Source organism: Microtus oregoni, unplaced genomic scaffold (assembly GCF_018167655.1).
Source record: "Microtus oregoni isolate MIOR12 unplaced genomic scaffold, Mior012 000015F_ref0000493, whole genome shotgun sequence".
Classification (NCBI taxonomy): domain Eukaryota; kingdom Metazoa; phylum Chordata; class Mammalia; order Rodentia; family Cricetidae; genus Microtus; species Microtus oregoni.
In genome coordinates, this window is record NW_024543074.1 from 1,898,324 (window position 1) to 1,918,787 (window position 20,464).

General features: G+C 50.5%; 1 protein-coding gene across 1 annotated transcript; it reads left to right on the forward strand.

Annotated features, from left to right (window-relative positions):
• Positions 1-1,966: 1,966 nt before the first annotated feature.
• Tbx21 (T-box transcription factor 21) lies at positions 1,967-19,407 on the forward strand. The gene is made up of 6 exons (XM_041665612.1): positions 1,967-2,484; positions 15,599-15,753; positions 16,068-16,189; positions 17,665-17,823; positions 17,953-18,014; positions 18,203-19,407. Exons 1-6 carry the CDS (start codon positions 1,997-1,999, stop codon positions 18,819-18,821), a joined length of 1,605 nt encoding a protein of 534 aa, XP_041521546.1. The 5' UTR covers positions 1,967-1,996; the 3' UTR covers positions 18,822-19,407.
• Positions 19,408-20,464: the final 1,057 nt, after the last annotated feature.

Sequence of the window (20,464 nt, forward strand, 5' to 3'; positions counted from 1 at the left end):
CCCCCTCTCCCCGAGAGAAGTGGGGTGGGGCAGAGGTGAGGAGAGAAGTCGCCCTTTTAACTGAATAAAACTGTGTGGAGGTATGTTTTTGGAACATTCTTTAAAATGTAAATTTTTATATATTTAATATGCAAAAAATCAATTAGACCTTGTTGATTAAAAAAATTCACATGACAAAACAGACTGCGATGTTTATATAAAATCACACATTTGTGTGTGTGTGTGTGTGTGTGTGTGTGTGTGTGTGCAAAAGACAGAGACACAGAGAGAAGGTATACAGGAGGGAAGGATGTTCTTCAAAAATGTCAATACTGTTTGCTTTGAGGAGCTAAAACTAGGTGTAATTTATATGACCTTGCTTTTCTGCACTGCTAGACTTTTCTATACAAAGATGTTTTAGTATTGGGGCCAGCAAGATGGCTCAGCAGGTAAAGGCGCTTGCTGTCCAAGCCTCATGACCTGAGTTTGAGCCCCAGAACCCCCATAAAGATGGAAGGAGAGCAGACTCCACACTGTTGTCCTTTGGACCCCAAACATTCACCATGGCACACACGCCTACACACAGTAAGTAGATAGCTTTCCAATGATGCTTTCATTTTTATTTACATATTTTTGAGATATGATCCCATGTAACCTAGGCTGGCCCAAATTGTAGATGAAGAAGACCTTAAACTTTTGAGTCTTTACCTCCTTTCTCGAGCTGGGGTTACAGTGGTTTGCCACCATGCCCCATCTGTATAATGCTGGGAATGGAACCAGAGCTTGGTGTAAGCTAGGCAAGCACCCCATGAACTGCATTCTCAGACCCGAAAACGTTTTTCCTTTTGTAAGAAAACTCCCAATGGTTCATTTTCAACTGGGAGAAGAGGGATACTTCTCAATATGTGTGACTTACCTTAGCAGAATAGAACAGCGGAGGAAGGACATTCCTCCGTCAGAGCATGCGCTCTGAGTGCCTGCTAGCCACCTTGTTTCCTCTATAACAGAATGGAAAAGGCAGCACACCGACAGGCGCTGATGTAGGGGTCACAGCCCCCCACCCCCAATACGAATGTTTATTTCCCCTAGCCTACCCCATCAGGCCTGAGGGACTGACTTTCAGGCAAAGGAAGTGACTTACCCAGGACCCACATACCCGAATCACAGAGTCAGCTCTGGGACTCTGAACACTGACAGCCAAGTGCTACTTCCCGTGTCTTTGACTGGTTGCTTTGCCACGTGAACGAGCTTTTGTGGGAGCGTTTCAGCCAGCCCAGCCCAGGGAGGGCTGCTTTGGGCGCAATGCTTTTGGGAGCCTGTTGTCCAACAGCTTCCAATTCAACTCCTGGGCTAGGGGGACAAACATCATCTCCCGGCCGGGGTGGCGGCGATGAGGGGGCTCTAGCCAAGAGAAGGCAGACAAACATTTCGTGCAAAGAGTCACAGAACCTGGGCATACAAGAGGCAGCAACAAATATCTGTTGAATATGTATAGTCTAAGTGGCTCCGAGCCTGCCAGAGCCGTGAGAATGCTCAGATGGTCCCATCTGGGGAAAGGGCCTTTGCCGTGCCTTCCAGGATGGGCGGAATTTCCTGGGGGAGAGAAACGTCTCGAGTTTCAGGTGGCAGGTTGACTCTCCCAGATTTAGGGCGCACGGAGACTTACTTGTCCCCACTACGGGGGGGGGGGGGGGCTTCAGTCCTCACCAAAAGCGAATTCTCGCTGTATTCGCCACGAGGGGGCGGGGCGGGGCGGGGCCGAAGTGGCGGGGTGAGGGGACCCAAGGAGCTTCATAAAGCCACCTCAAAGGCCGCCGCGCCGCTAGTGACAGCGGCCCGCTGGAGAGGGAGCCCCGGAGCAGCTGCGCGCCTCCCCAACGCACGCTCAGGGGCCAGACGTCCCAACCCCAGCTCGGGTGGTGTTCCACTCTTCCCCGGACCCCGCCCCCGTCTCCCCTGCCCCCCACGACCCGCGGGCCTCCTCGACGGCTGCGGGAAGGCGCCCAGCCCGCTGCGGATGGGCATCGTGGAGCCGGGCTGCGGAGACATGCTGACCGGCACCGAGCCGATGCCGAGTGACGAGGGCCGGGGGCCCGGAGTGGACCAGCAGCATCGCTTCTTCTATCCGGAGCCGGGCACACAGGACCTGACCGATCGCCGTGCAGGTGGCAGTCTAGGGACGCCCTACTCTGGGGGCGCCCTGGTGCCTGCCGCGCCGGGCCGCTTCCTCGGCTCCTACGGCTATCCGCCCCGGGCCCAGGCGGCCGGCTTCCCCGGGCCGAGCGAGCCCTTCCCGCCGCCCGCGGGTGCCGAGGGCTACCCGCCAGGGGATGGCTACGCTGCCCCGGATCCGCGCGCCGGGCTCTACCCAGGGCCGCGCGAGGACTATGCATTGCCCGCGGGGCTGGAAGTGTCGGGAAAGCTGAGAGTCGCGCTCAGCAACCACCTGTTGTGGTCCAAGTTCAACCAGCACCAAACAGAGATGATCATCACTAAGCAAGGACGGTGAGTGTGGCGCGCGCCGAGCGCTGCGAGCTCGCAGGGCGGAGCCGGCGAGGGTCTGGCCTCGGTGGCCCGCCGGAACAAGGACTTTCCTCTTTGGTCTTTCTTTCTTTCTTTCTAATTCTGAAGCTGCACGTTGCTGAGTCTTGTCTTCGTGCTGCAGTCTGAGCTTCAGTCTTAGGAGACGGGGAAGCAGGACAGCAGGGAGGACACCGCAAGCTCTGTAGAGCCGCGGAAGCCTAGGCTATGTCACACCAACAGTCAGAGATCAAAAAAGGACAGAGATGATGGTGTGGGCGCAGTTAGAAGTTACTTTGGTGCAGAGGAAAGGGTGACTCTCGCTTCACCAAGGGTTGGCCGGAGAGTCCCAGCCTTTCTCCTTGCCTCAGTCTGAGGTCAGAGCCGGGTTAGAGTATATTCTGGGCCTGACAGAAGCTGGCCCTCTCTCAGTCCCTGTGTGTGGGAAACTGAAGTGTTGGGGCAGAATCTTTTGGGATCTCAGCGTCCCTGCCTTTACTGTTGCCACGCTCAGGGTAGCTTTGGTGTATGGGGGTGGCGGGGCAGACTGGGATTTGGTGACATGGAGAAGCGGTCGCCAAGTTTCTTTTCCGGTCTTACTTTGATATCATATATCTGGGGGGAGAGAGAGCGGGAGAGATGTGTGTGTGTGTGTGTGTGTGTGTGTGTGTGTGTGTGTGTGTGTGCTGTGTAGAGGTGAGGGACAGTAAAACTAATGAAGATAAAAATGCCCAGTGCCTGAACAAGCCAAGCTCAGAATCAGTCCCAGCTGGTGTCCAGTCCCGAACTGTGCCTTTGAGGCTGGTCCCTAAAAATGTGCCCACTTCCTTACCCAGCTATTTACCCAGCTAGTCACCAGTCCAGCCTGCTAGAAGATGGAGGACTCCCCTGGGCTGTTGCATTAGTGGTAGGGTTTGCAGCTCAGCCTGCTGCTTCCGGATGGAGGATGGAGTCTCTTTGCTGAAGAAAGAAAGAGAAACTTGCAGTTTGTGAGGGGTCATTTAGTATGCAACACCCCCGTGAATCCCCTGTGTTTTAGGAGAAGAGGCACCTGCCCTTCTCAGTGGGGAGCGGCCAGGACTCTGGATTTTGAGTTAGGATGTGGGGTGTCAAGATGGAGACTGCGGAGGTAAAGGAGAGATTGCAAAGGCAGAGGTTCTATGAGGGGAGACAGAAACCCAAGGGTTTCTGGTTTCTGTCTGGGTCCCAAGGTGGCATTACCAGAGGATCTTCCCTCCACATGATGTCTGTGGCGGATGGAGGGACCTAGCTGCCAACTGCAAATGGTTTTGAGCTGCTGAATCCTTCTTCCAAAGCCTTCTGAGGATTCTCTGCTCCGCCAGCCTCTCTCTCTGGATGGCTCCAGGTACTGGCCAGGTTCCTAGAACTTGACACTCCTGTCTTGTACTGCACAGACAGGGAAACAAGCCCAGAGACTGCCAGGGACTCTTCCAAGGTACCACAGCCGGCGAAGCTGGGCTAGGGCTCAGACAGTACCTGTCTACTCTTTCTCCACTCCCTACACTGTCTGAGGGCCTTTCGTGGTGGCTCCCTGGGTGCTTTCACTTCTATTATTTCACAGTGGGTTAGGTAGGCCAGGCATTCTCTCCGTTTCATATTCACGCACACCGAGTCGTGGGGATAACCAGAGGCTTACACTCTGTCAATAACGGTCTAGGTGTGACCTCTAACTCTGTGCTTTGTAGTGTGCCAGGAGCGGGAGGGAGCTTCTCATCCTGCGGCCTGGTCAGGTCTTCTCACTGTGCTGCCAGGCCTCAGCTCCTCCAGTCTGATGGGACGGGGCAGTCGGCATCAGCCAGAACATCAGTGATGGCTGGGCTGGGGCCTGTCTGTCTGTGGGCTGTTAGGGGAGGCGTTTGGAGGGGTACACTCCAACGGAAACACTGGACTCCCACGGCCTCCTCTCCTGTGTGTTCCTACTGCAGAATTTTCACTTGACCACTTTCGTTACCTCCCTTTTGGATGTCTTCTTTTCCTTTCTCCCCCTTTCTGTTTTAGTGCTGCGACTGGAACCCGGGGCCTAGAGTTTGCTAGACGCATGTCTTAGGACGGCTTTGGTCTGCATATATGGTGGCACCCATACGTGGAAACTAGTCTGTGCAACACAGTGAGGGTTTTTGTTTGTTTGTTTGTTTGTTTTTTAATTTCTTTCTTCCTCTCTGCTGTGTAGCAAAGGCTTCCTTTGAACTCCAGATCTTTTTACCTCTGCCTCTCCAGTGCTAGTATTATGGGTGTGTGCCACCCTGTCTGGTTGACAGGCTGTCTCAAAGAACCAAAATTAATTTACTTTTCTTTCAGTGCTGAAAGTTTAACCCAGGGCCTTGTGTGTGCTCTGCAGCACAGTTCACCACTGAGGCACAACCAACTGCTTCTCATGACAGATCTTACTATATAAAAGTAGAAAGCTGGGCGTGGTGGCGCACGCCTTTAATCCCTGAATTCAGTAGGCAGGTAGATCTCTGTGAGTTCGAGGCCAGAATGGTCTACAAATCAAGTTCCAGGAAAGACAGTACTGTTACACTGAGAAAACCTATCTCAAAAACAAAACTAAATTAAATTAAATTATATATAGCAGGCTTAGCTTCAAAAATCTTCAGTATTGGGCTGGTCTTTTTCTTTGTTGCTGTGATTATTTTGTTTGTTTGATTGGCTTTTGAGCGGTCTCACTATATTGGCTCAGCTGGCCTGGACTGTTGCCATTAACGGCACGCACCATGTTGTGGTTATTTTGAGCTAGGATCTTGCCATGCAATCAAAATTAACCTGAAATTGGTGATCTTCCTGCTTCAAATCTTTATGTTCCTCTAAAAGTGGATTTTTGTTGATTGGTTGAGACAAGGTCTTACTTCATGTAACCCACGTTGGCTGGAATTCTCAACCCACCAGATTCAGCTTCTCAAATGTTGAGATTAGAAGTGTGTGCTGAAACCATGCTTGGTTTGAAAATGGAATTTAAGCCGGTGGTGGTGGCGCATGCCTTTAATCCCAGCACTTGGGAGGAAGAGGCAGATGGATCTCTGTGAGTTTGAGGCCAGCCTGGTCTACAGAGCGAGTTCCAGGCTCCAAACCTACACAGAGGAACCCTGTCATGAAAAAAAGAAAAAAAGGGGCTGGAAGCCGGGCGATGGTGGCGCACGCCTTTAATCCCAGCACTCGGGAGGCAGAGGCAGGCAGATCTCTGTGAGTTCGAGACCAGCCTGGTCTACCAAGCTAGTTCCAGGACAGGCTCCAAAGCCACAGAGAAACCCTGTCTCGAAAAACCAAAAAAAAAAAAAAAAAAAAAAAAGAAGGGGCTGGAGAGATGGCTCAGTGGTTAAGAGTATTGCCTGCTCTTCCAAAGGTCCTGAGTTCAGTTCCGGCAACCACATGGTGGCTCACAACCATCTGTAATGAGGTCTGGTGTCCTCTTCTGGCCTGCAGACATACACGCAGACAGAATATTGTATACATAATAAGTAAATAAATAAATATTTTTAAAAAAAAAGAAAGAAAAGGAAGGAGAAAGACAGAAAGAGAAAATGGAACTTAAAAAACGGTTGCCAGAATGCCTTAGTGGGAAAAGACACTGAGTGCCCAGTTTGATTCCCAGGACCCGCATGATTGAAGGAGAGAACTTTCTCACGCAAGTGGTCAGCTGATCTCCAGACATGTACCGTGGCACATGGGTACTGTCCACCGCCACCACCATCTGCAAAAAGAGAAGGAGAGAGAGAGAGAACAGGACTGGAGAGACTGTTTAAAGCATGAAGTGCTGGTGAAGCATGAGGACCCGAGTGTGAGCCCCAGAACCCATGCTAAAAACGTTAGCTAGGCGCTGTGGCACACGCCTGTAATCTAGACACTTGCGAGGCAGAGGCAGGCGGTGGATCTCTGATTTTTGAAGCCAGGTCTACATAGTAAATTCTAGGTCAGCCAATACTACCCAGAGAAATCCTGTCTCAAGAAACAGAAACAATAACAAAAAAGAAAATAAAATTGCCAATCAGCCAGGTGGTGGTGGCAGTGGTGGCAGTACACGCCTTTAATCCCAGCACTCAGGAGGCAGAGGCAGGCGGATCTCTATGAGCTTGAGGCTACCCTGGTCTACAGAGTGAGTTCCAGAACAACCACAGGTACACAAAGAAGCCCTCCCTGTTATGGAAAAAAAAAAACAGACAAACAAACACCACCACCACCCAAAAAAACCTAGCCAGTTAGCCAGGTGTGGTGGTGTTTGTAATCCCTGGGGCTTGCTGGCCAGTCAGCCTAGACTAATCAGAGAGGTTTAGGGCAGTGAAAAACCCTGTACTGAAATAAATAGGAAGGAGCTAGACATGGTGGCACATGTCTTTAATCCCGGCATTCTAGAGGCATAGGCAGGCTGTTCTCTGTGAGTTTGAGGCCAGCCGGGTCTACAAACCATAGAGGCCGGGTGGTGGTGGTGCACACCTTTAATCTCACCAACAGAGAGGAATTTAATGCAGGATGAAACAGAAATTCGCTCTTTTTTCAGTCTAAAGATTTTATAGAGGCAAGAGCTCTCTAGTGATTGGCTGCTTTGCTTCTCTGATCCTTCAGTTTGAACCCTAATATCTCTCTCTGGGTTTTTATTATTCGTGCTACAATTCTGTGAGTTCGAGGCCAGCCTGCTCTACAAATCAAGTTCCAGGACAGCCAGGGCTACACAGAGAAACCCTGTCTTGAAAAAACAAAAACAAAACAAAACAACAACAACAAAAAGAAAAAGAAAAGAAAGAAGTAAATAAATGACTGAATGTCAGGGCCTGAAGAACGCCACCTTAGATTGTCCTCTGACTTCTACCCGGACATGCACATGTACACATACATGTGCACGCACACACACACACAAAAATAAATAAATAAATAAATAAATAAATAAATTCCATCAGCAAACCTGAAAAAGAAATCCCTAAATGCCTTTGAGTGTTTCCTAAGACTCTGCTTGCATCTCCTAAGGCCACATTGCATGACATGGAGACCCTGTGGGAGGGGAGCAGTGGCTTCTCATCATTTCCTCTGATGTCTTCTCTTGAGTCAGGACCCAGGGGCTCCATGTGGGAAGGAGACAGGAGACATCACCATCAAAACTCAGCCCTGCCAAACGCCCGCGGCCTTTGCCTCTTCTCAGCTTGAGCTCCGGTGATCTGGAAGCTCCAGGGTTGTTTCCTCTTGCTGTCGAGTTTGTGTCCCAGAGCAGCTTCCTTTCTGTCCTCCCCCTTTGGCAGGCTGGCCTGTCCCTCTGTGGGTTCCAATGACCTGCAAGTCACTACCCTAGCACCCACAGACCTTCTTTCTTTTTGAAAAATTCTTCCATCTCAGACCTGCCCACAGCCCCTCAGCCCTTCGTCCTGGCTGGGCTGACTCAGTCTGTCCTTGGTCCTTCCTCTCCCACCCACCCCAGACCCACCTACTGCTGTGGATCTGTAGCGGTGAGGCTTTTGAGTGCGGTGACTGAGGAAGGCGACTCAGGTGGGGCTCAGAGAGGGAAACCGAGAATAAGAAGTGTCTGGAGTGGGCAGAGAGATAGCCCAGGGGTAGCGGAGCTTCCCTTCAATCCTGAGGCCCTGAGTACAGATCCCTGAACCCACATGGAAGGAGAGCACTGACTCCTGCAAGTTGTCCTCTGACCTCTATGTGCCCATGCGTCTTCTTTTCTTCCTTCTTTCTTTCTTTCTTTCTTTCTTTTTAGTTTTTCGAGACAGGGTTTCTCTGTGTAACAGCCCTAGCTGTCCTGGAACTAGCTGTTGTAGACCAGGCTGGCTTGAACTCAGAGACCTGTCTGTCTCTGCCTCCTGAGTACTGGTACTAGAGGCATGTGCCACCATTGCTAACTGTAATATTTAAAAATAAAAAATAAGCTTGGCGGTGGTGATGCACACCTTTAATCCCAGCACTCGGGAGGCAGAGGCAGGTGGATCTCTGTGAGTTCAAGGCCAGCCTGGTCTACAAGAGCTAGTTCCAGGACAGGCTCTAAAAAACTACAGCAAAACCCTGCCTCAAAAAACCAAAATAAATAAATAAATAGAGACTCTGGGGTCCCCGTTTGTGTATTTTGGAGATGGGGCAACCTGGGAATGCCGCGTCCCGGCCGTGCCAGAGTTCCTGTGTGCAGGGTGTGCTGTGAATGGTGGTAAACACAAATAGTGGCAGACGGCAGATAGCCTCCGCAGGGAGGAGAGGTCGGGTCTCCGTGGGCGTGTGGGTGGATATTAATTGCTGGTAATCCCCACTTTTCTGAGTATGATTGGTTGATTATTATAATTAAGATCACTGGGGAGAGCTGTTAAGTAGCTCGGTTGGTAAGTACATGTGCTTCTGTGAAGCTAGGGTGGCGGCGAAAGCAATTTTGGCTTCGTGTGAGGCAGTGCCGCTGCCACCGTTATTTTCCTTTCTCGTACTCACAACTCTCACAACTTTTAATGGATGTTTTCGCTTATTATTTTACTTTTTAAGTATTTATTTTAATTTTTAATGTGTGTTTGTGTGTGTGTCTGTAGACTACGTGTGTGAGGAACCTATGGAGGTTGGCAGTCAGAGCTCCTGGAACTGGAATTACAGGCCGTTATGAGCTCATGCAGGTACCCTGGTACCCCGTAGAAACAGAAAATATCCTTAACCACTGAGCCATCTCTCCAAACTTTTACTTCTATTATTATTAATTTATTTATTTATTTGGTTTTTGAAACAGGGTTTCTCCGTGTAACAACTCTGACTGTTCTGGAACTCACTCTATAGACCAGGCTGGCATCAAACTCACAGACCTTCTACCTCTGCCTCCTGTGTGCACCATCACCACCTGGCTTTATTTTATTTTTGAGAGAGAGGCTCACTCTGTAGTTAGCCTGGAGCTGTCTGTGTCCAGGCTGCCTGGCCCTTGAACATGTATACTGCCTTCCTCGGCCTCCTAAGTGCTGGCATTGTAGGCATGGGCCATTACAGGCCACTAACCTTGTAGGTTCTTTTTGTCATTTATGTATGTGCGAGAGTGTTTCCCTAACATGTTTGTATGTCTATGCACCATGTGCATGGCTGGTACCCTCGAAGATTAGGAGAGGATGTTGAAATTGGAGTTACAGATAGTTGTGAGCCATCATGTGGGTGCTAGGAATTGAACCCAGCTCTTCTGCAAGACCAAATGCTTTTAACTGCTGAGTCATTTCTCCAGTCCCTGAGTTTTTGTTCTTGGTGGTGCTATATTGAACCCATGAATGCTAGGCAGACACTCTTATAGTAAGTCACATTCCAGATCAACTTTTCAGATCTTAAAACAAAACCAAACACTTATTTTAAGATCTGGGCATGCCCATGGTGCAAATATGTGATCCTGCAAGTCACAGCACTCAGACACAGGAAGATCATAAGTTCAAAGCTACTCTGGGCTACATACTAAGACCCTTTCTCAAAAAAATAAACAGAATAGTTTGCCGTTATAACAGAATGTTCACAAAATGGATGATATCAAGCTAGCGAGATGACTCAGTGGATAAAGCTGCTTGCTACCAAGGCTGAGGACCTGAGTTCAATACCTGAAACCCACAAATGGTAGAGAGAACCAGCGCCCACAAGCCATTCTCCCCAGTGTGCCAAGCCCTCTCCAATAAATAAGTTAAACAATATTTTTACCTTCCAATGCTGAGGCAGCTCTTGGGAAACTGTTCTCCCCAACCCAATTCCTGACGTCACCTCAGGAAATATTTTGGCAATGTCTTATACTTACAGAATGCACAATGCTCTCGGGCATCTCGGCCTCTTCCTCCTCCTCCCATGTCTGGACTCGTGGACTAGGATTCACAAGATCACTTGCAGATGGCTACACAGAAGTGCAGAGCTGGCGGCCAGAGAGGTGGCTCAGCGGTTAAGAGTACTAGTTGTTTCTTCCAGAAGACCCGGGTTCAATTCCCAGCCTCCACATGGCAGGTCACACTTGTGTCTGTAACTCCAGTGCCAGGTGATCTGACACCCTCACACAGAAATATATACAGGCAAAACACCAATGCACTTAAAATAAAAACAGATTATTAAAAAAAATAAAAGGAATGCAGAACTGTTACCTGCGTCAAGGAAGACGCAGCCAGTCAGCCCTCCAGAAAGTCGGTCGATGTGTGAAACAGGTCATCGTTTGTTTCTGGAAACAGGGTCTCACTGTGTAGCCTTGACTGGCCTGGAACTCACTATGTCCCCAGCCATGTCCCATGATCCTTCAAATCATCCCTAGATGAGTTAGCCCTTGGGGAAGCACAGAGTTATAGGGTCATGACTCTGTCCCCTCTGAAAGGGTTGTGGTAAGTAGCTTCACAGAGGGGAGTGTGGTACCAGGTCCATCTCCACTACTGTTTTCTTCCCAGCAAATTGACATGTAAATCAGGGAGTTATTTTGGGGTTCTACCGGTAATCTTAGCCGTGTGTGTGTGTGGTATAGTTACACGTATAGCTGTGTACATGTGTGTTGATCATCCTCTCCCTATCTCTCTCTCCTTCCCTTCTTCTCTCCCCCTCCCTTCTTTGTTTTATTTATTTTTTGTTTTTTTGTTTTTGTTTTTTGAGACAGGGTTTCTCTGTAGCTTTGGCGCCTGTCCTGGAACTAGCTCTTGTAGCCCAGGCTGGCCCCCTCCCTAGTGCTGGGATTAAAGGCATGCCCACCACTGCCAGATCCCCCTCCATTCTTTTCTTCCTCCTTCCATTACTTCCTTTCTCGAAAAGAATCTCTCTATGTAGCCCTGGCTGTCCTGGAACTCACTCTGTAGACCAGGCTGGCCTCAAATTCACAGGGAGATCTGCCTGCCTCTGCCTACTGAGTGCTGAGATTAAATCTGTGTGCCACCCAAGTCTGACATATATTATATTATATTATATTACATATTATGTGTATGGCTGTTACGTCAGCATGTATAAATGTGTACCTCGTGCATGCCTAATGCCTGCTGAGGCCAACAAGAGAGTATTGGATCCCTTGAAACTGGTCTTACTGGTTGTGGGCCATCATGTGGGTGCTGAAAATTAAATCTAGGTTGTCTAGAAAAGCAGCTAGTGCTCTTACCTGATGAACCATTTCTCCAGGACCCCTACCCCTTTTAAAACAGGGTCTTTCTATTATAGAGCTGGGTGTCTTAGCACTCCATATGTAGACCAGACTGGCCTCAGACTCACAGGCATGCACCTGCCTTTGCCTTCCAATTGCTAAGATTAAAGTCAAGTGCCAAGCCGGGCATGACAGGTAGAATTTGTGAGCCTGAGGCCAGCCCGGGCTACAGAGTGAGTTCTAGGACAGCCAGAGCTACACAGAGAAAGCCTGTTTCAATAAAATAAAATAAAGATAAGTGCTACCACACTCTGCTCCCTATTTTTTTAATAATTAAATATTTTTTTTTGAGACAGGGTTTCTCTGTGTAGTCCTGATTGTCCTGGACTTTATTCTGTAGACCAGGCTGGCCTCGAACTCATTTCTCTTTATTTACATATATGTTAGCTTTCCAGAGTTTATGTACCGTTTGCAGGTAGACCGGGGCTGTTGAGCGCCTGGGAACCACAGTGGCAAACACTTGTGAGCTGCCCGATGTGGTGTTGGGAACCAAACCTGCATCCTCTGGAAGAGCAGGAAGTGCTCTTCACCACCCCGAGTCATCTCTGCAGCTCAGAAACTGTGATCTGACCCGGTGGTGGTGGCACACCCCTTTAATCCCAGCACTCGGGAGGCAGAGGCAGGCGGATCTCTGTGAGTCTGAGATCAGCCTGGTCTATAGAATGAGTTCCAGGACAGACTCCAAAGCTACAAAGAAACCCTGTCTCAAAAAATCAAAACCAAAGCAACAACAACAACAACAAAAAAAAATCCAAAAGAAAAAAAAAGAAAATATTAAATATTCTCCCCACCCAGTTTTTCAATACTTACTTCTTGGGCTAGGGATGTAGCTAAGCTGATAGAATTCACTGTCTTGGATGGATTCCTAGCGCTACACAAACTGTGTATAATGGTGCACACCTGTAATCCCAGCACTTTGGAAGCTGAAGCAGGTAGACCAGAAGTTCAAAGTCATCCTTAGCTATACTGTGAGTTCAAGGCTCGTCTGGTAGATAGGTTTCTTACCCGAGAGACCTGTGCTTTCCTATCCTACATGGCCCCCTGGGAGGAGGGATGTGGGAGTGGAAGGGACATCCAATGAGGATTTGCCTCTGCAATCCCTACAAAGCCACTCTCCCTGCTGGGGTATGAAGAAAGAGCTCAGTTTTGGGAACTTGTGATGGCTCTAAAGCTGCTAGTGGTGGCTGTGACCCTGAAGGCTGCTGCTGAGATGCATGGGAGAGATGGCAGTGGGAGTGGTTGGAGACAGGCTGGTTGTGGCGATGGGTGGCCAGGGGTAGTGGTGGTGAGGCTGAAAGCAGTAGGTCTTGTGATGGCAGACAAGAAGGCGGTGGCCATAGCTGTGTCACAGCCAGTGAGGGTGGTAGTGATCGTGATGGTGGAGATGGCTGGAGTGATGGAGATGGTGGAGGTGGTGGTGTGTTGATGGTGGAGGTGGTGGTGTGTTGATGGTGGAGGTGGTGGTGTGTTGATGGTGGAGGTGGTGGCTGTACTGATTGATGGTGGAGGTGGTGGTGTGTTGATGGTGGAGGTGGTGGCTGTACTGATTGATGGTGGAGGTGGTGGTGTGCTGATGGTGGAGGTGGTGACTGTGTTGATGGTGGAGGTGGTGACTGTGTTGATGGTGGAGGTGGTGACTGTGTTGATGGTGGAGGTGGTGGCTGTGTTGATGGTGGAGGTGGTGACTGTGTTGATGGTGGAGGTGGTGGTGTGTTGATGGTGGAGGTGGTGGTGTGTTGATGGTGGAGGTGGTGACTGTGTTGATGGTGGAGGTGGTGGCTGTGTTGATGGTGGAGGTGGTGACTGTGTTGATGGTGGAGGTGGTGGCTGTGTTGATGGTGGAGGTGGTGACTGTGTTGATGGTGGAGGTGGTGACTGTGTTGATGGTGGAGGTGGTGGTGTGTTGATGGTGGAGGTGGTGGTGTGTTGATGGTGGAGGTGGTGGTGTGTTGATGGTGGAGGTGGTGGTGTGTTGATGGTGGAGGTGGTGGTGTGTTGATGGTGGAGGTGGTGGTGTGTTGATGGTGGAGGTGGTGGCTGTGTTGATGGTGGAGGTGGTGACTGTGTTGATGGTGGAGGTGGTGACTGTGTTGATGGTGGAGGTGGTGGTGTGTTGATGGTGGAGGTGGTGGTGTGTTGATGGTGGAGGTGGTCACTGTGTTGATGGTGGAGGTGGTGGTGTGCTGATGGTGGAGATCAGGTGACGGTCAGAGGGACAGTGGCTGTAATCACGGGGCGGCAATGGTAGCGATGATGGCTGTGGAGGTGGGGACTGTAGCAACGCTGGAGGCTGTAATGGAGAAGACGGTGGCTGCAGTGATGGTGGAGATAGCGGTGAGAGCGATGTGGCTGTGGTGTGGAGGTGGTGGCTGTAGTGATCGTGATAATAGGGGCAGAGATGGTGGAAGTGGTGGGAAGGCCATCGCAGGAGAGGGCTTCCTCTTCTGACTCTCACTCCAGAATGAGGGGATAATGCAGCATCCAACCCACTCACTTTTCTTTTGCTAGGACCCAAGACTTTAAGCATGAGGACGATTAGATGCTTCTGGTCACCTAGGGTGTTCGCTGAGCTTCTGAAGGGCCAGGCATGGGGCAGACCATTCTGTAGAGGTGTAGGGCAGGGAGGGATGCTCAAGGAGCATAGCAGGAACACGCTGCAGAGTGGAGGAGTCACTGTGGAGAAGGTGGGACCGAGGCATAACCCTTCTGGGAACTACCTTTGGAGCATTGGCTGGTGCCTTTGGCCCACACAGGAAGCACACGAGTGTTAGAGATGGTGGTTTCCAGATAAATATCTAGTAGCTGATCTGAGAGGAAAGCATTTTCAAAAGTCTGCAGGCTGGGATGCAGCTTAGTGGCAGAGTGCTTGTCGGGCATGCATCAAGAATCACTAGCTCTGCCAAAAGACAGGCACTGATTTGAGCGTCTGCTGATTCCCGTGGTGTACCTGGGACTGCGCTGTATCCGAGCTGCCAGCACGATGGGGCTGAACAAGAGCTGGGGGAGATGCACAGTAGCCATTGTCAGTTCCTCTACCACCTCACACAACAGCCCCAAATCGGCTCCAGCTCAGACCACAGTACAGCAGAGGAAAACAAGGGAAAGAGACTCTTGAGTACTGGATGCCTTGGCTCTTAGTAGGATGTATTTAATTGTTACGTTTGTACGGTTTTAAATTTTATTTTATTTTGATTTTCGAGACAGGGTTTCTTTTTGCAGCCCTGGCTGTAACTCAGAGATTCTTCTGCCTCTGCCTCCCAAGTACTGGGATTAAAGATGTGTGCCACCATACCCGGCTAGCACAATTTATTTATTTATTTTTAAATTATTTATTTATTATGTATACAATATTCTGTCTGTGTGTGTCTGCAGGCCAGAAGAGGGCACCAAACCTCATTACAGACGGCTGTGAGCCACCATGTGGTTGCTGGGAATTGAACTCATGACCTTTGGAAGAGCAGGCAATGCTTTTAACCACTGAGCCATCTCTCCAGCCCCCCACAATTTATTTTTTTAAAAAAGATTTATTTTTAATAATCCGTGTGTGTATGTGTGAACCTGCACGTGCCTCTGTGTGTGTGTGTGTATGCACTTCTGTGTGTGAGAGAGCCTGCACGTGCCTCTGTGTGTATGTGAGCCTGTGTGTGTCTCCGTGTGCTCCTCTGTGTGTGTCTAAGTGTGTGCCTGTGCATGCAGGCATCTGTGGAAGCCAGAGACATTGGGTCGCCTTGGGTCTGGAGTTAAAGGCCACTGTAAGCTGCCTGATGTGGATGCTGAGACCTGAACTCTGACTCTCAGGCAAAGCAGTGCGTGCTCTTACCTGCTGTGCCATTTCTCCAGTCCTACAAATGAATTTGCAGTCATGTCTCCAACCCAGCTTGTGGTACACTTGCCATTGGCTCTTGTGAACAGGTGGAGGCTGGCTGCAGCACACCGCGAGCACACAGGTGACTACTGACCACTGCCCTAATCGACCTGCGGCTTCTCTGTTCTCCGCAGGCGAATGTTCCCATTCCTCTCTTTCACTGTGGCTGGACTGGAGCCCACAAGCCATTACAGGATGTTTGTGGATGTGGTCTTGGTAGACCAGCACCATTGGCGGTACCAGAGTGGCAAGTGGGTGCAGTGTGGAAAGGCAGAAGGCAGCATGCCAGGTACGACCCCCTTTCTGAGCGGTGGGCATGCTTTTTCTCCCAGACTGGCGCCCCCTGGTGGATTATTCAAGCTCTTGCCCCGATGTGAAAGTTTGAGTTCTGTATCCTATGCGCCACCTCAACCTCCCTTTGGTTGTCACCTTTTCTCCAATTCTGCAGAGGTCACTCAGCTCAATCCTTTGTCCTCATTTGCCCCGTCCAACCTGCCTGTCCCCTCCCCTGCATCTTCCTTACATTCCTCTCAGAATAGGCAAAACCCCACATCTCTATGGTCTGTTCAAGGGCTACTTGGCAATAAGGTTAACTGTCCACAGGAAACCGTTTATACGTCCACCCAGACTCCCCCAACACCGGAGCCCACTGGATGCGCCAGGAAGTTTCATTTGGAAAACTAAAACTCACCAACAACAAGGGGGCGTCCAACAATGTGACCCAGGTAGGACAGTCAGCCCCACCTCCCGCTGCGTCTGAGACCTTCTCCCCCTGACACTACCTAAGAGCCCCTCTGCACTGTTGGAGTCCCCTCTCCTCTGCTCTGCTCTGCTCTCCTCCCCTCTCCTCCCTGCATAGCCAAGGATGACCTTGACCTTCCGTCCCAGCTCCTGAGTGCTGAGATTTCAGTCATGGACCACCATGCCTGGTTTACGTGGCTCTGGACATTGCACCCAGAGAGGGGTTGCATGCTAACCAATCATCCTATTAATTGAGCTACTTTAAGCCCCAGCCCCTTGACTTCCTCTCTGAACTCTTTGCTGCCCACCTTGAGAAGACAATGAAGTGGGAGAACGCTGGATCTCGGGCAGGGCTCTCTCTCAGCCCAGCACAGGTCAAACCAGCCTGGAGGCTTTTTCACTAGGTCGTGATTTGTAACCTTGTTGGGTTCCAGTGTCCCAGGGAATGGATACAAAGTATCCTTACATTGGACAATTGAGTTTTTTGTTTTGTTTTGTTTCGTTCAACACATTTATTTATTTGGTTGTGGGGGCGTACATGCACTATGTTGTGTTTGTGGTGGTCGGAGGACAACTTGGCTGGAGTTCGTTCTGTTCTTCCATCACACGGATCCCAGGGATCAAACTCAGGTTACCAAACTTGGCAGCAAGACCCTTTGCCTGCCAAGCCGTCTTCACAGCTCCAATTCAGGTTTTGTTTTTGTTTTTCCTGAGACAGGATTTCTGTGTAAAGCCCTGTCTGTCCTGGAACTCACTCTGTAGACCAGGTTGGCCTTGAACTCAGAGATCCGCCTGCCTCTGCCTCCCTAGTGCTGGAATTAAAGGCGTGCACCACCACTGCCCGACACTCAATCCTGATTTTTAAAACTTAGCTGGGGTCAGTTGGTAAAACATTTGCCTTGAAAAAACAAGGACCAGAGTCTCATCCCGAGAACACCTCCATGTTAAACAAACAAAAAGAAAGAAAGAAAGAAAGAAAGAAAAGAAAAGAAAAGAAAAGCTGGCTATAATGATATGACCCACTGGGGAGGCAGAAATGGGTAGGTCCCTAGGACTCACTGACCTTCTTGGTGAGTTCCAAGCTTGTGAGAGACCCTGTCTCAAAAAAGTGGATGGTGCCTGAGGTTGTTCCCTGGCCTCCAGCTATGCTGGCACACATACAAACACACAGGCGCCCACGTGCACATATGACCTCTATGCTAATACCTTGATCTCACTGACATGGAGGATCAGGAAGGATTCTACACGATTTCATAAGATTTCCTAAGAGGCCACACTAGGTGCCCTCAAAGAGAAGCTGGAAGGCTTAAGAGAAGTTGCATGGTGGCAAGATGGTGACGGCAGGAGTAGGACTGGTCGTCACTGGTGGGGGAACGGATGCAGTGATGAGCCCATAGTGGGGTCAGGAGGAAACTTGCAGCTCCTCGGTGACCCCGCCACCACCTGGCTCCCTCTCCAGATGATTGTCCTGCAGTCTCTGCATAAGTACCAGCCCCGGCTGCACATCGTGGAGGTGAATGACGGGGAGTCCGATGCCGGCTGCAATGCTTCTAACGCACACATCTTTACTTTCCAAGAGACCCAGTTCATTGCGGTGACTGCTTACCAGAATGCCGAGGTGAGGCTTGGGGCCAAAGGGGCCTGGGGACAGGCATTTGCTAGGGGGCAGGACAGGCCTTCTTGTTGAGGTTGGGGAGCTGGCGTCCCTGAGCCTCAGACTCAGGCAACTCTATTCCCCTTTCTCCAGATCACTCAGCTGAAAATCGACAATAACCCCTTCGCCAAAGGATTCCGGGAGAACTTTGAGTCGTAAGCGTCCTGGCGGAAACTCGTCTTTGGTCTCTCTGAGATGGGACTGTGGATCAGTGGTCAACATGTCCTGTCTCTGTTTTGGGGATCTGGGGAGGGGGTTAAGCAGGCCAAGGAGGGAGAAACAGGAAGGAAGAGACATACTTGTGTCTTTTTTTTCTCATTTTCTGTTTTGCTTTGTTTTTCAGCATGTATGCATCTGTTGACACCAGTGTTCCCTCCCCACCCGGACCCAACTGTCAACTGCTCGGAGGAGACCCCTACTCACCTCTTCTATCTAACCAGTATCCCGTTCCCACCCGTTTCTACCCCGACCTTCCTGGCCAACCCAAGGATATGGTCTCACAGCCTTACTGGCTGGGGACATCTCGGGAACACAGTTATGAAGCCGAGTTCCGAGCAGTGAGCATGAAGCCCACATTCCTGCCCTCTGCCTCTGGGCCCACCGTGCCCTACTACCGTGGCCAAGAAGTCCTGGCACCCGGAGCTGGCTGGCCTGTGGCCCCTCAGTACCCTCCCAAGATGAGTCCAGCTGGCTGGTTCCGCCCCATGCGAACTCTGACCATGGACCCTAGCCTGGGATCCTCAGAGGGACGGGTGCCAGACGAGCAGGGCTCCCCCTCGCTGTGGACTGAGGTCACCGCTCTCCGGCAGGAGCCCAGCGACTCCGGACTAGGCGAAGGAGAGTCTAAGAGGAGGCGGATATCCCCTTATCCTTCTAGTGGCGACAGCTCCTCTCCTGCTGGGGCCCCTTCTCCTTTTGACAAGGAAACCGACGGCCAGTTTTATAACTACTTTCCCAACTGAGAAGATGTCTCTGGGTTGGAGGGCGCCAACTAATTTAGAAAACAGACACAGGACAGAGAAGCCCCGAGTCGTCCTTTCCCGGTGTAGTGATTGGTCGGGGAAGGAGAAGGGCAAGAAGGATTCTGGGCTTCACACTTACTTCCTGGCCCACAAGGAAAAGTGACTGGAGTGTCCCCTGCCCTTTCCTCTGCCCGAACCACAGTCATGTACCTGGTGCTGCTTCTGACCGATGGTTCCGTGGAGAATGGACTCCAGAAAGTTTGGGACCCAGAGGGACTTCATGGCTTCTGACAGAAGGGTCAGGAGAGAGGCCAGGCCTGGAGACATAGCCCTTCTCCTGCGGAGGAATTTTGAACTGTTAGTCTCTCCTCTGTGTTAATCTCTTGACCCAGAGGAAAGATCCGTGGATTTTTATAACAGCCAGCCAAACAGGAATAGGGAGAGGACTCAGGGGTGATTTGGGGTGGACGGGGCCCACCTGAGAGGAGACAAGAGAGTGGGTGCAGAGAAAGGGGCCAGAGGGGCGCACATTTCAGCAAGCGAGGTCACTCTGAACTGGAGTGTACACACGCTTTTCTCTTTTTGGTTTCTTTGGGACGGGGAGGCTATTTATTGTAGGGAGAGTGGTGTCTGGATGTGTTTCTTTGCTTTCATCACTTTCTGAAAATAAACATGGAACGGGTGCGTGTGTCCTGCTTCTGTGGCCGGTGTGGGGAGGAGGGAGCTGTGTGGGGAGGGTGTGGGGGAGGTTTGCTGGTCCCTGGGCTCTTGTTTTGGGGGTGAACTGTGAGGATCCTAAAGTGACCTCACTTAGGGATAAACTGAGTTACAGCATGTCCTCCTCAGCACTCCAGCTGATCAGGTGACCCGAAAGCCCCTCAGTCTGTGTTGCCTGCTCAGCACCCTGAGCTGGGGGGAAGCAGGGTGGGAGCAAAGTCAAGACCGAGCTGGATAGGGCAGACCCAGGAGAGAAAGGACTCTTGATTTATCTTTGCCGTTTAACACTTCCCATTTCTAGGTTTGTTCAAGTGTTGAAGGCGTAAGCAGAAATCGTGTGACGCTGCCACCCTTTGCAGGTCAGGATCAGCCACACAGGATCAGCAATTTCATAGGAACCAGGGACGGGGGAAGGGATTGAGATTAGCGTTTGACAAGGTCCTCAGCGGGAGAGCTGTCATTGGGGAAATAGCGCCCACTTTCTCTCTCTCTCTCTCTCTCTCTCTCTCTCTTTCCTTCTTTTCTTTTGAAGGGGGTTCAAGACAGGGTTTCTTTGCATAACAGTCCTAGTTGTCCTGGAACTCTGTAGACCAGTTTGGCCTTGAACTCAGACAGCCTCCCCCCCCCGCCCCCCCCCCCCCCCGCCTCTGCCTCCCAAGGGCTGTGATTAAAGGTGTGCGCTGTCACCCAGCTTCTCTCTTCCTGTTTTATTTTACTTACTTATTTAGACAGGTTCTCACATTGTAAGTCAGGGTGGCTTTGAAGCTCATGGTGATCCTCCTGTCTCATCCTTCCGAGTGCTGGGGTGACAGCAGCCACCTGTCTTTCTAGCTCTGTTTCTTTTTAAAAAGAATTTGAACCAGGGAGTAAATGCGCTAACTGCACAAGCCTGAAGCCCTTCACCTGTGTAAAAGCTGCATCTGGTG

Coding starts and splice junctions, on each gene's coding strand:
- Tbx21 (XM_041665612.1), top strand. CDS start 1,997: ATGGGCATCGTGGAGCCGGGCTGCGGAGACATGCTGACCGGCACCGAG. Junction 2,485..15,598: donor ATCATCACTAAGCAAGGACG/GTGAGTGTGGCG, acceptor TGTTCTCCGCAG/GCGAATGTTCCCATTCCTCT. Junction 16,190..17,664: donor CGTCCAACAATGTGACCCAG/GTAGGACAGTCA, acceptor CTCCCTCTCCAG/ATGATTGTCCTGCAGTCTCT.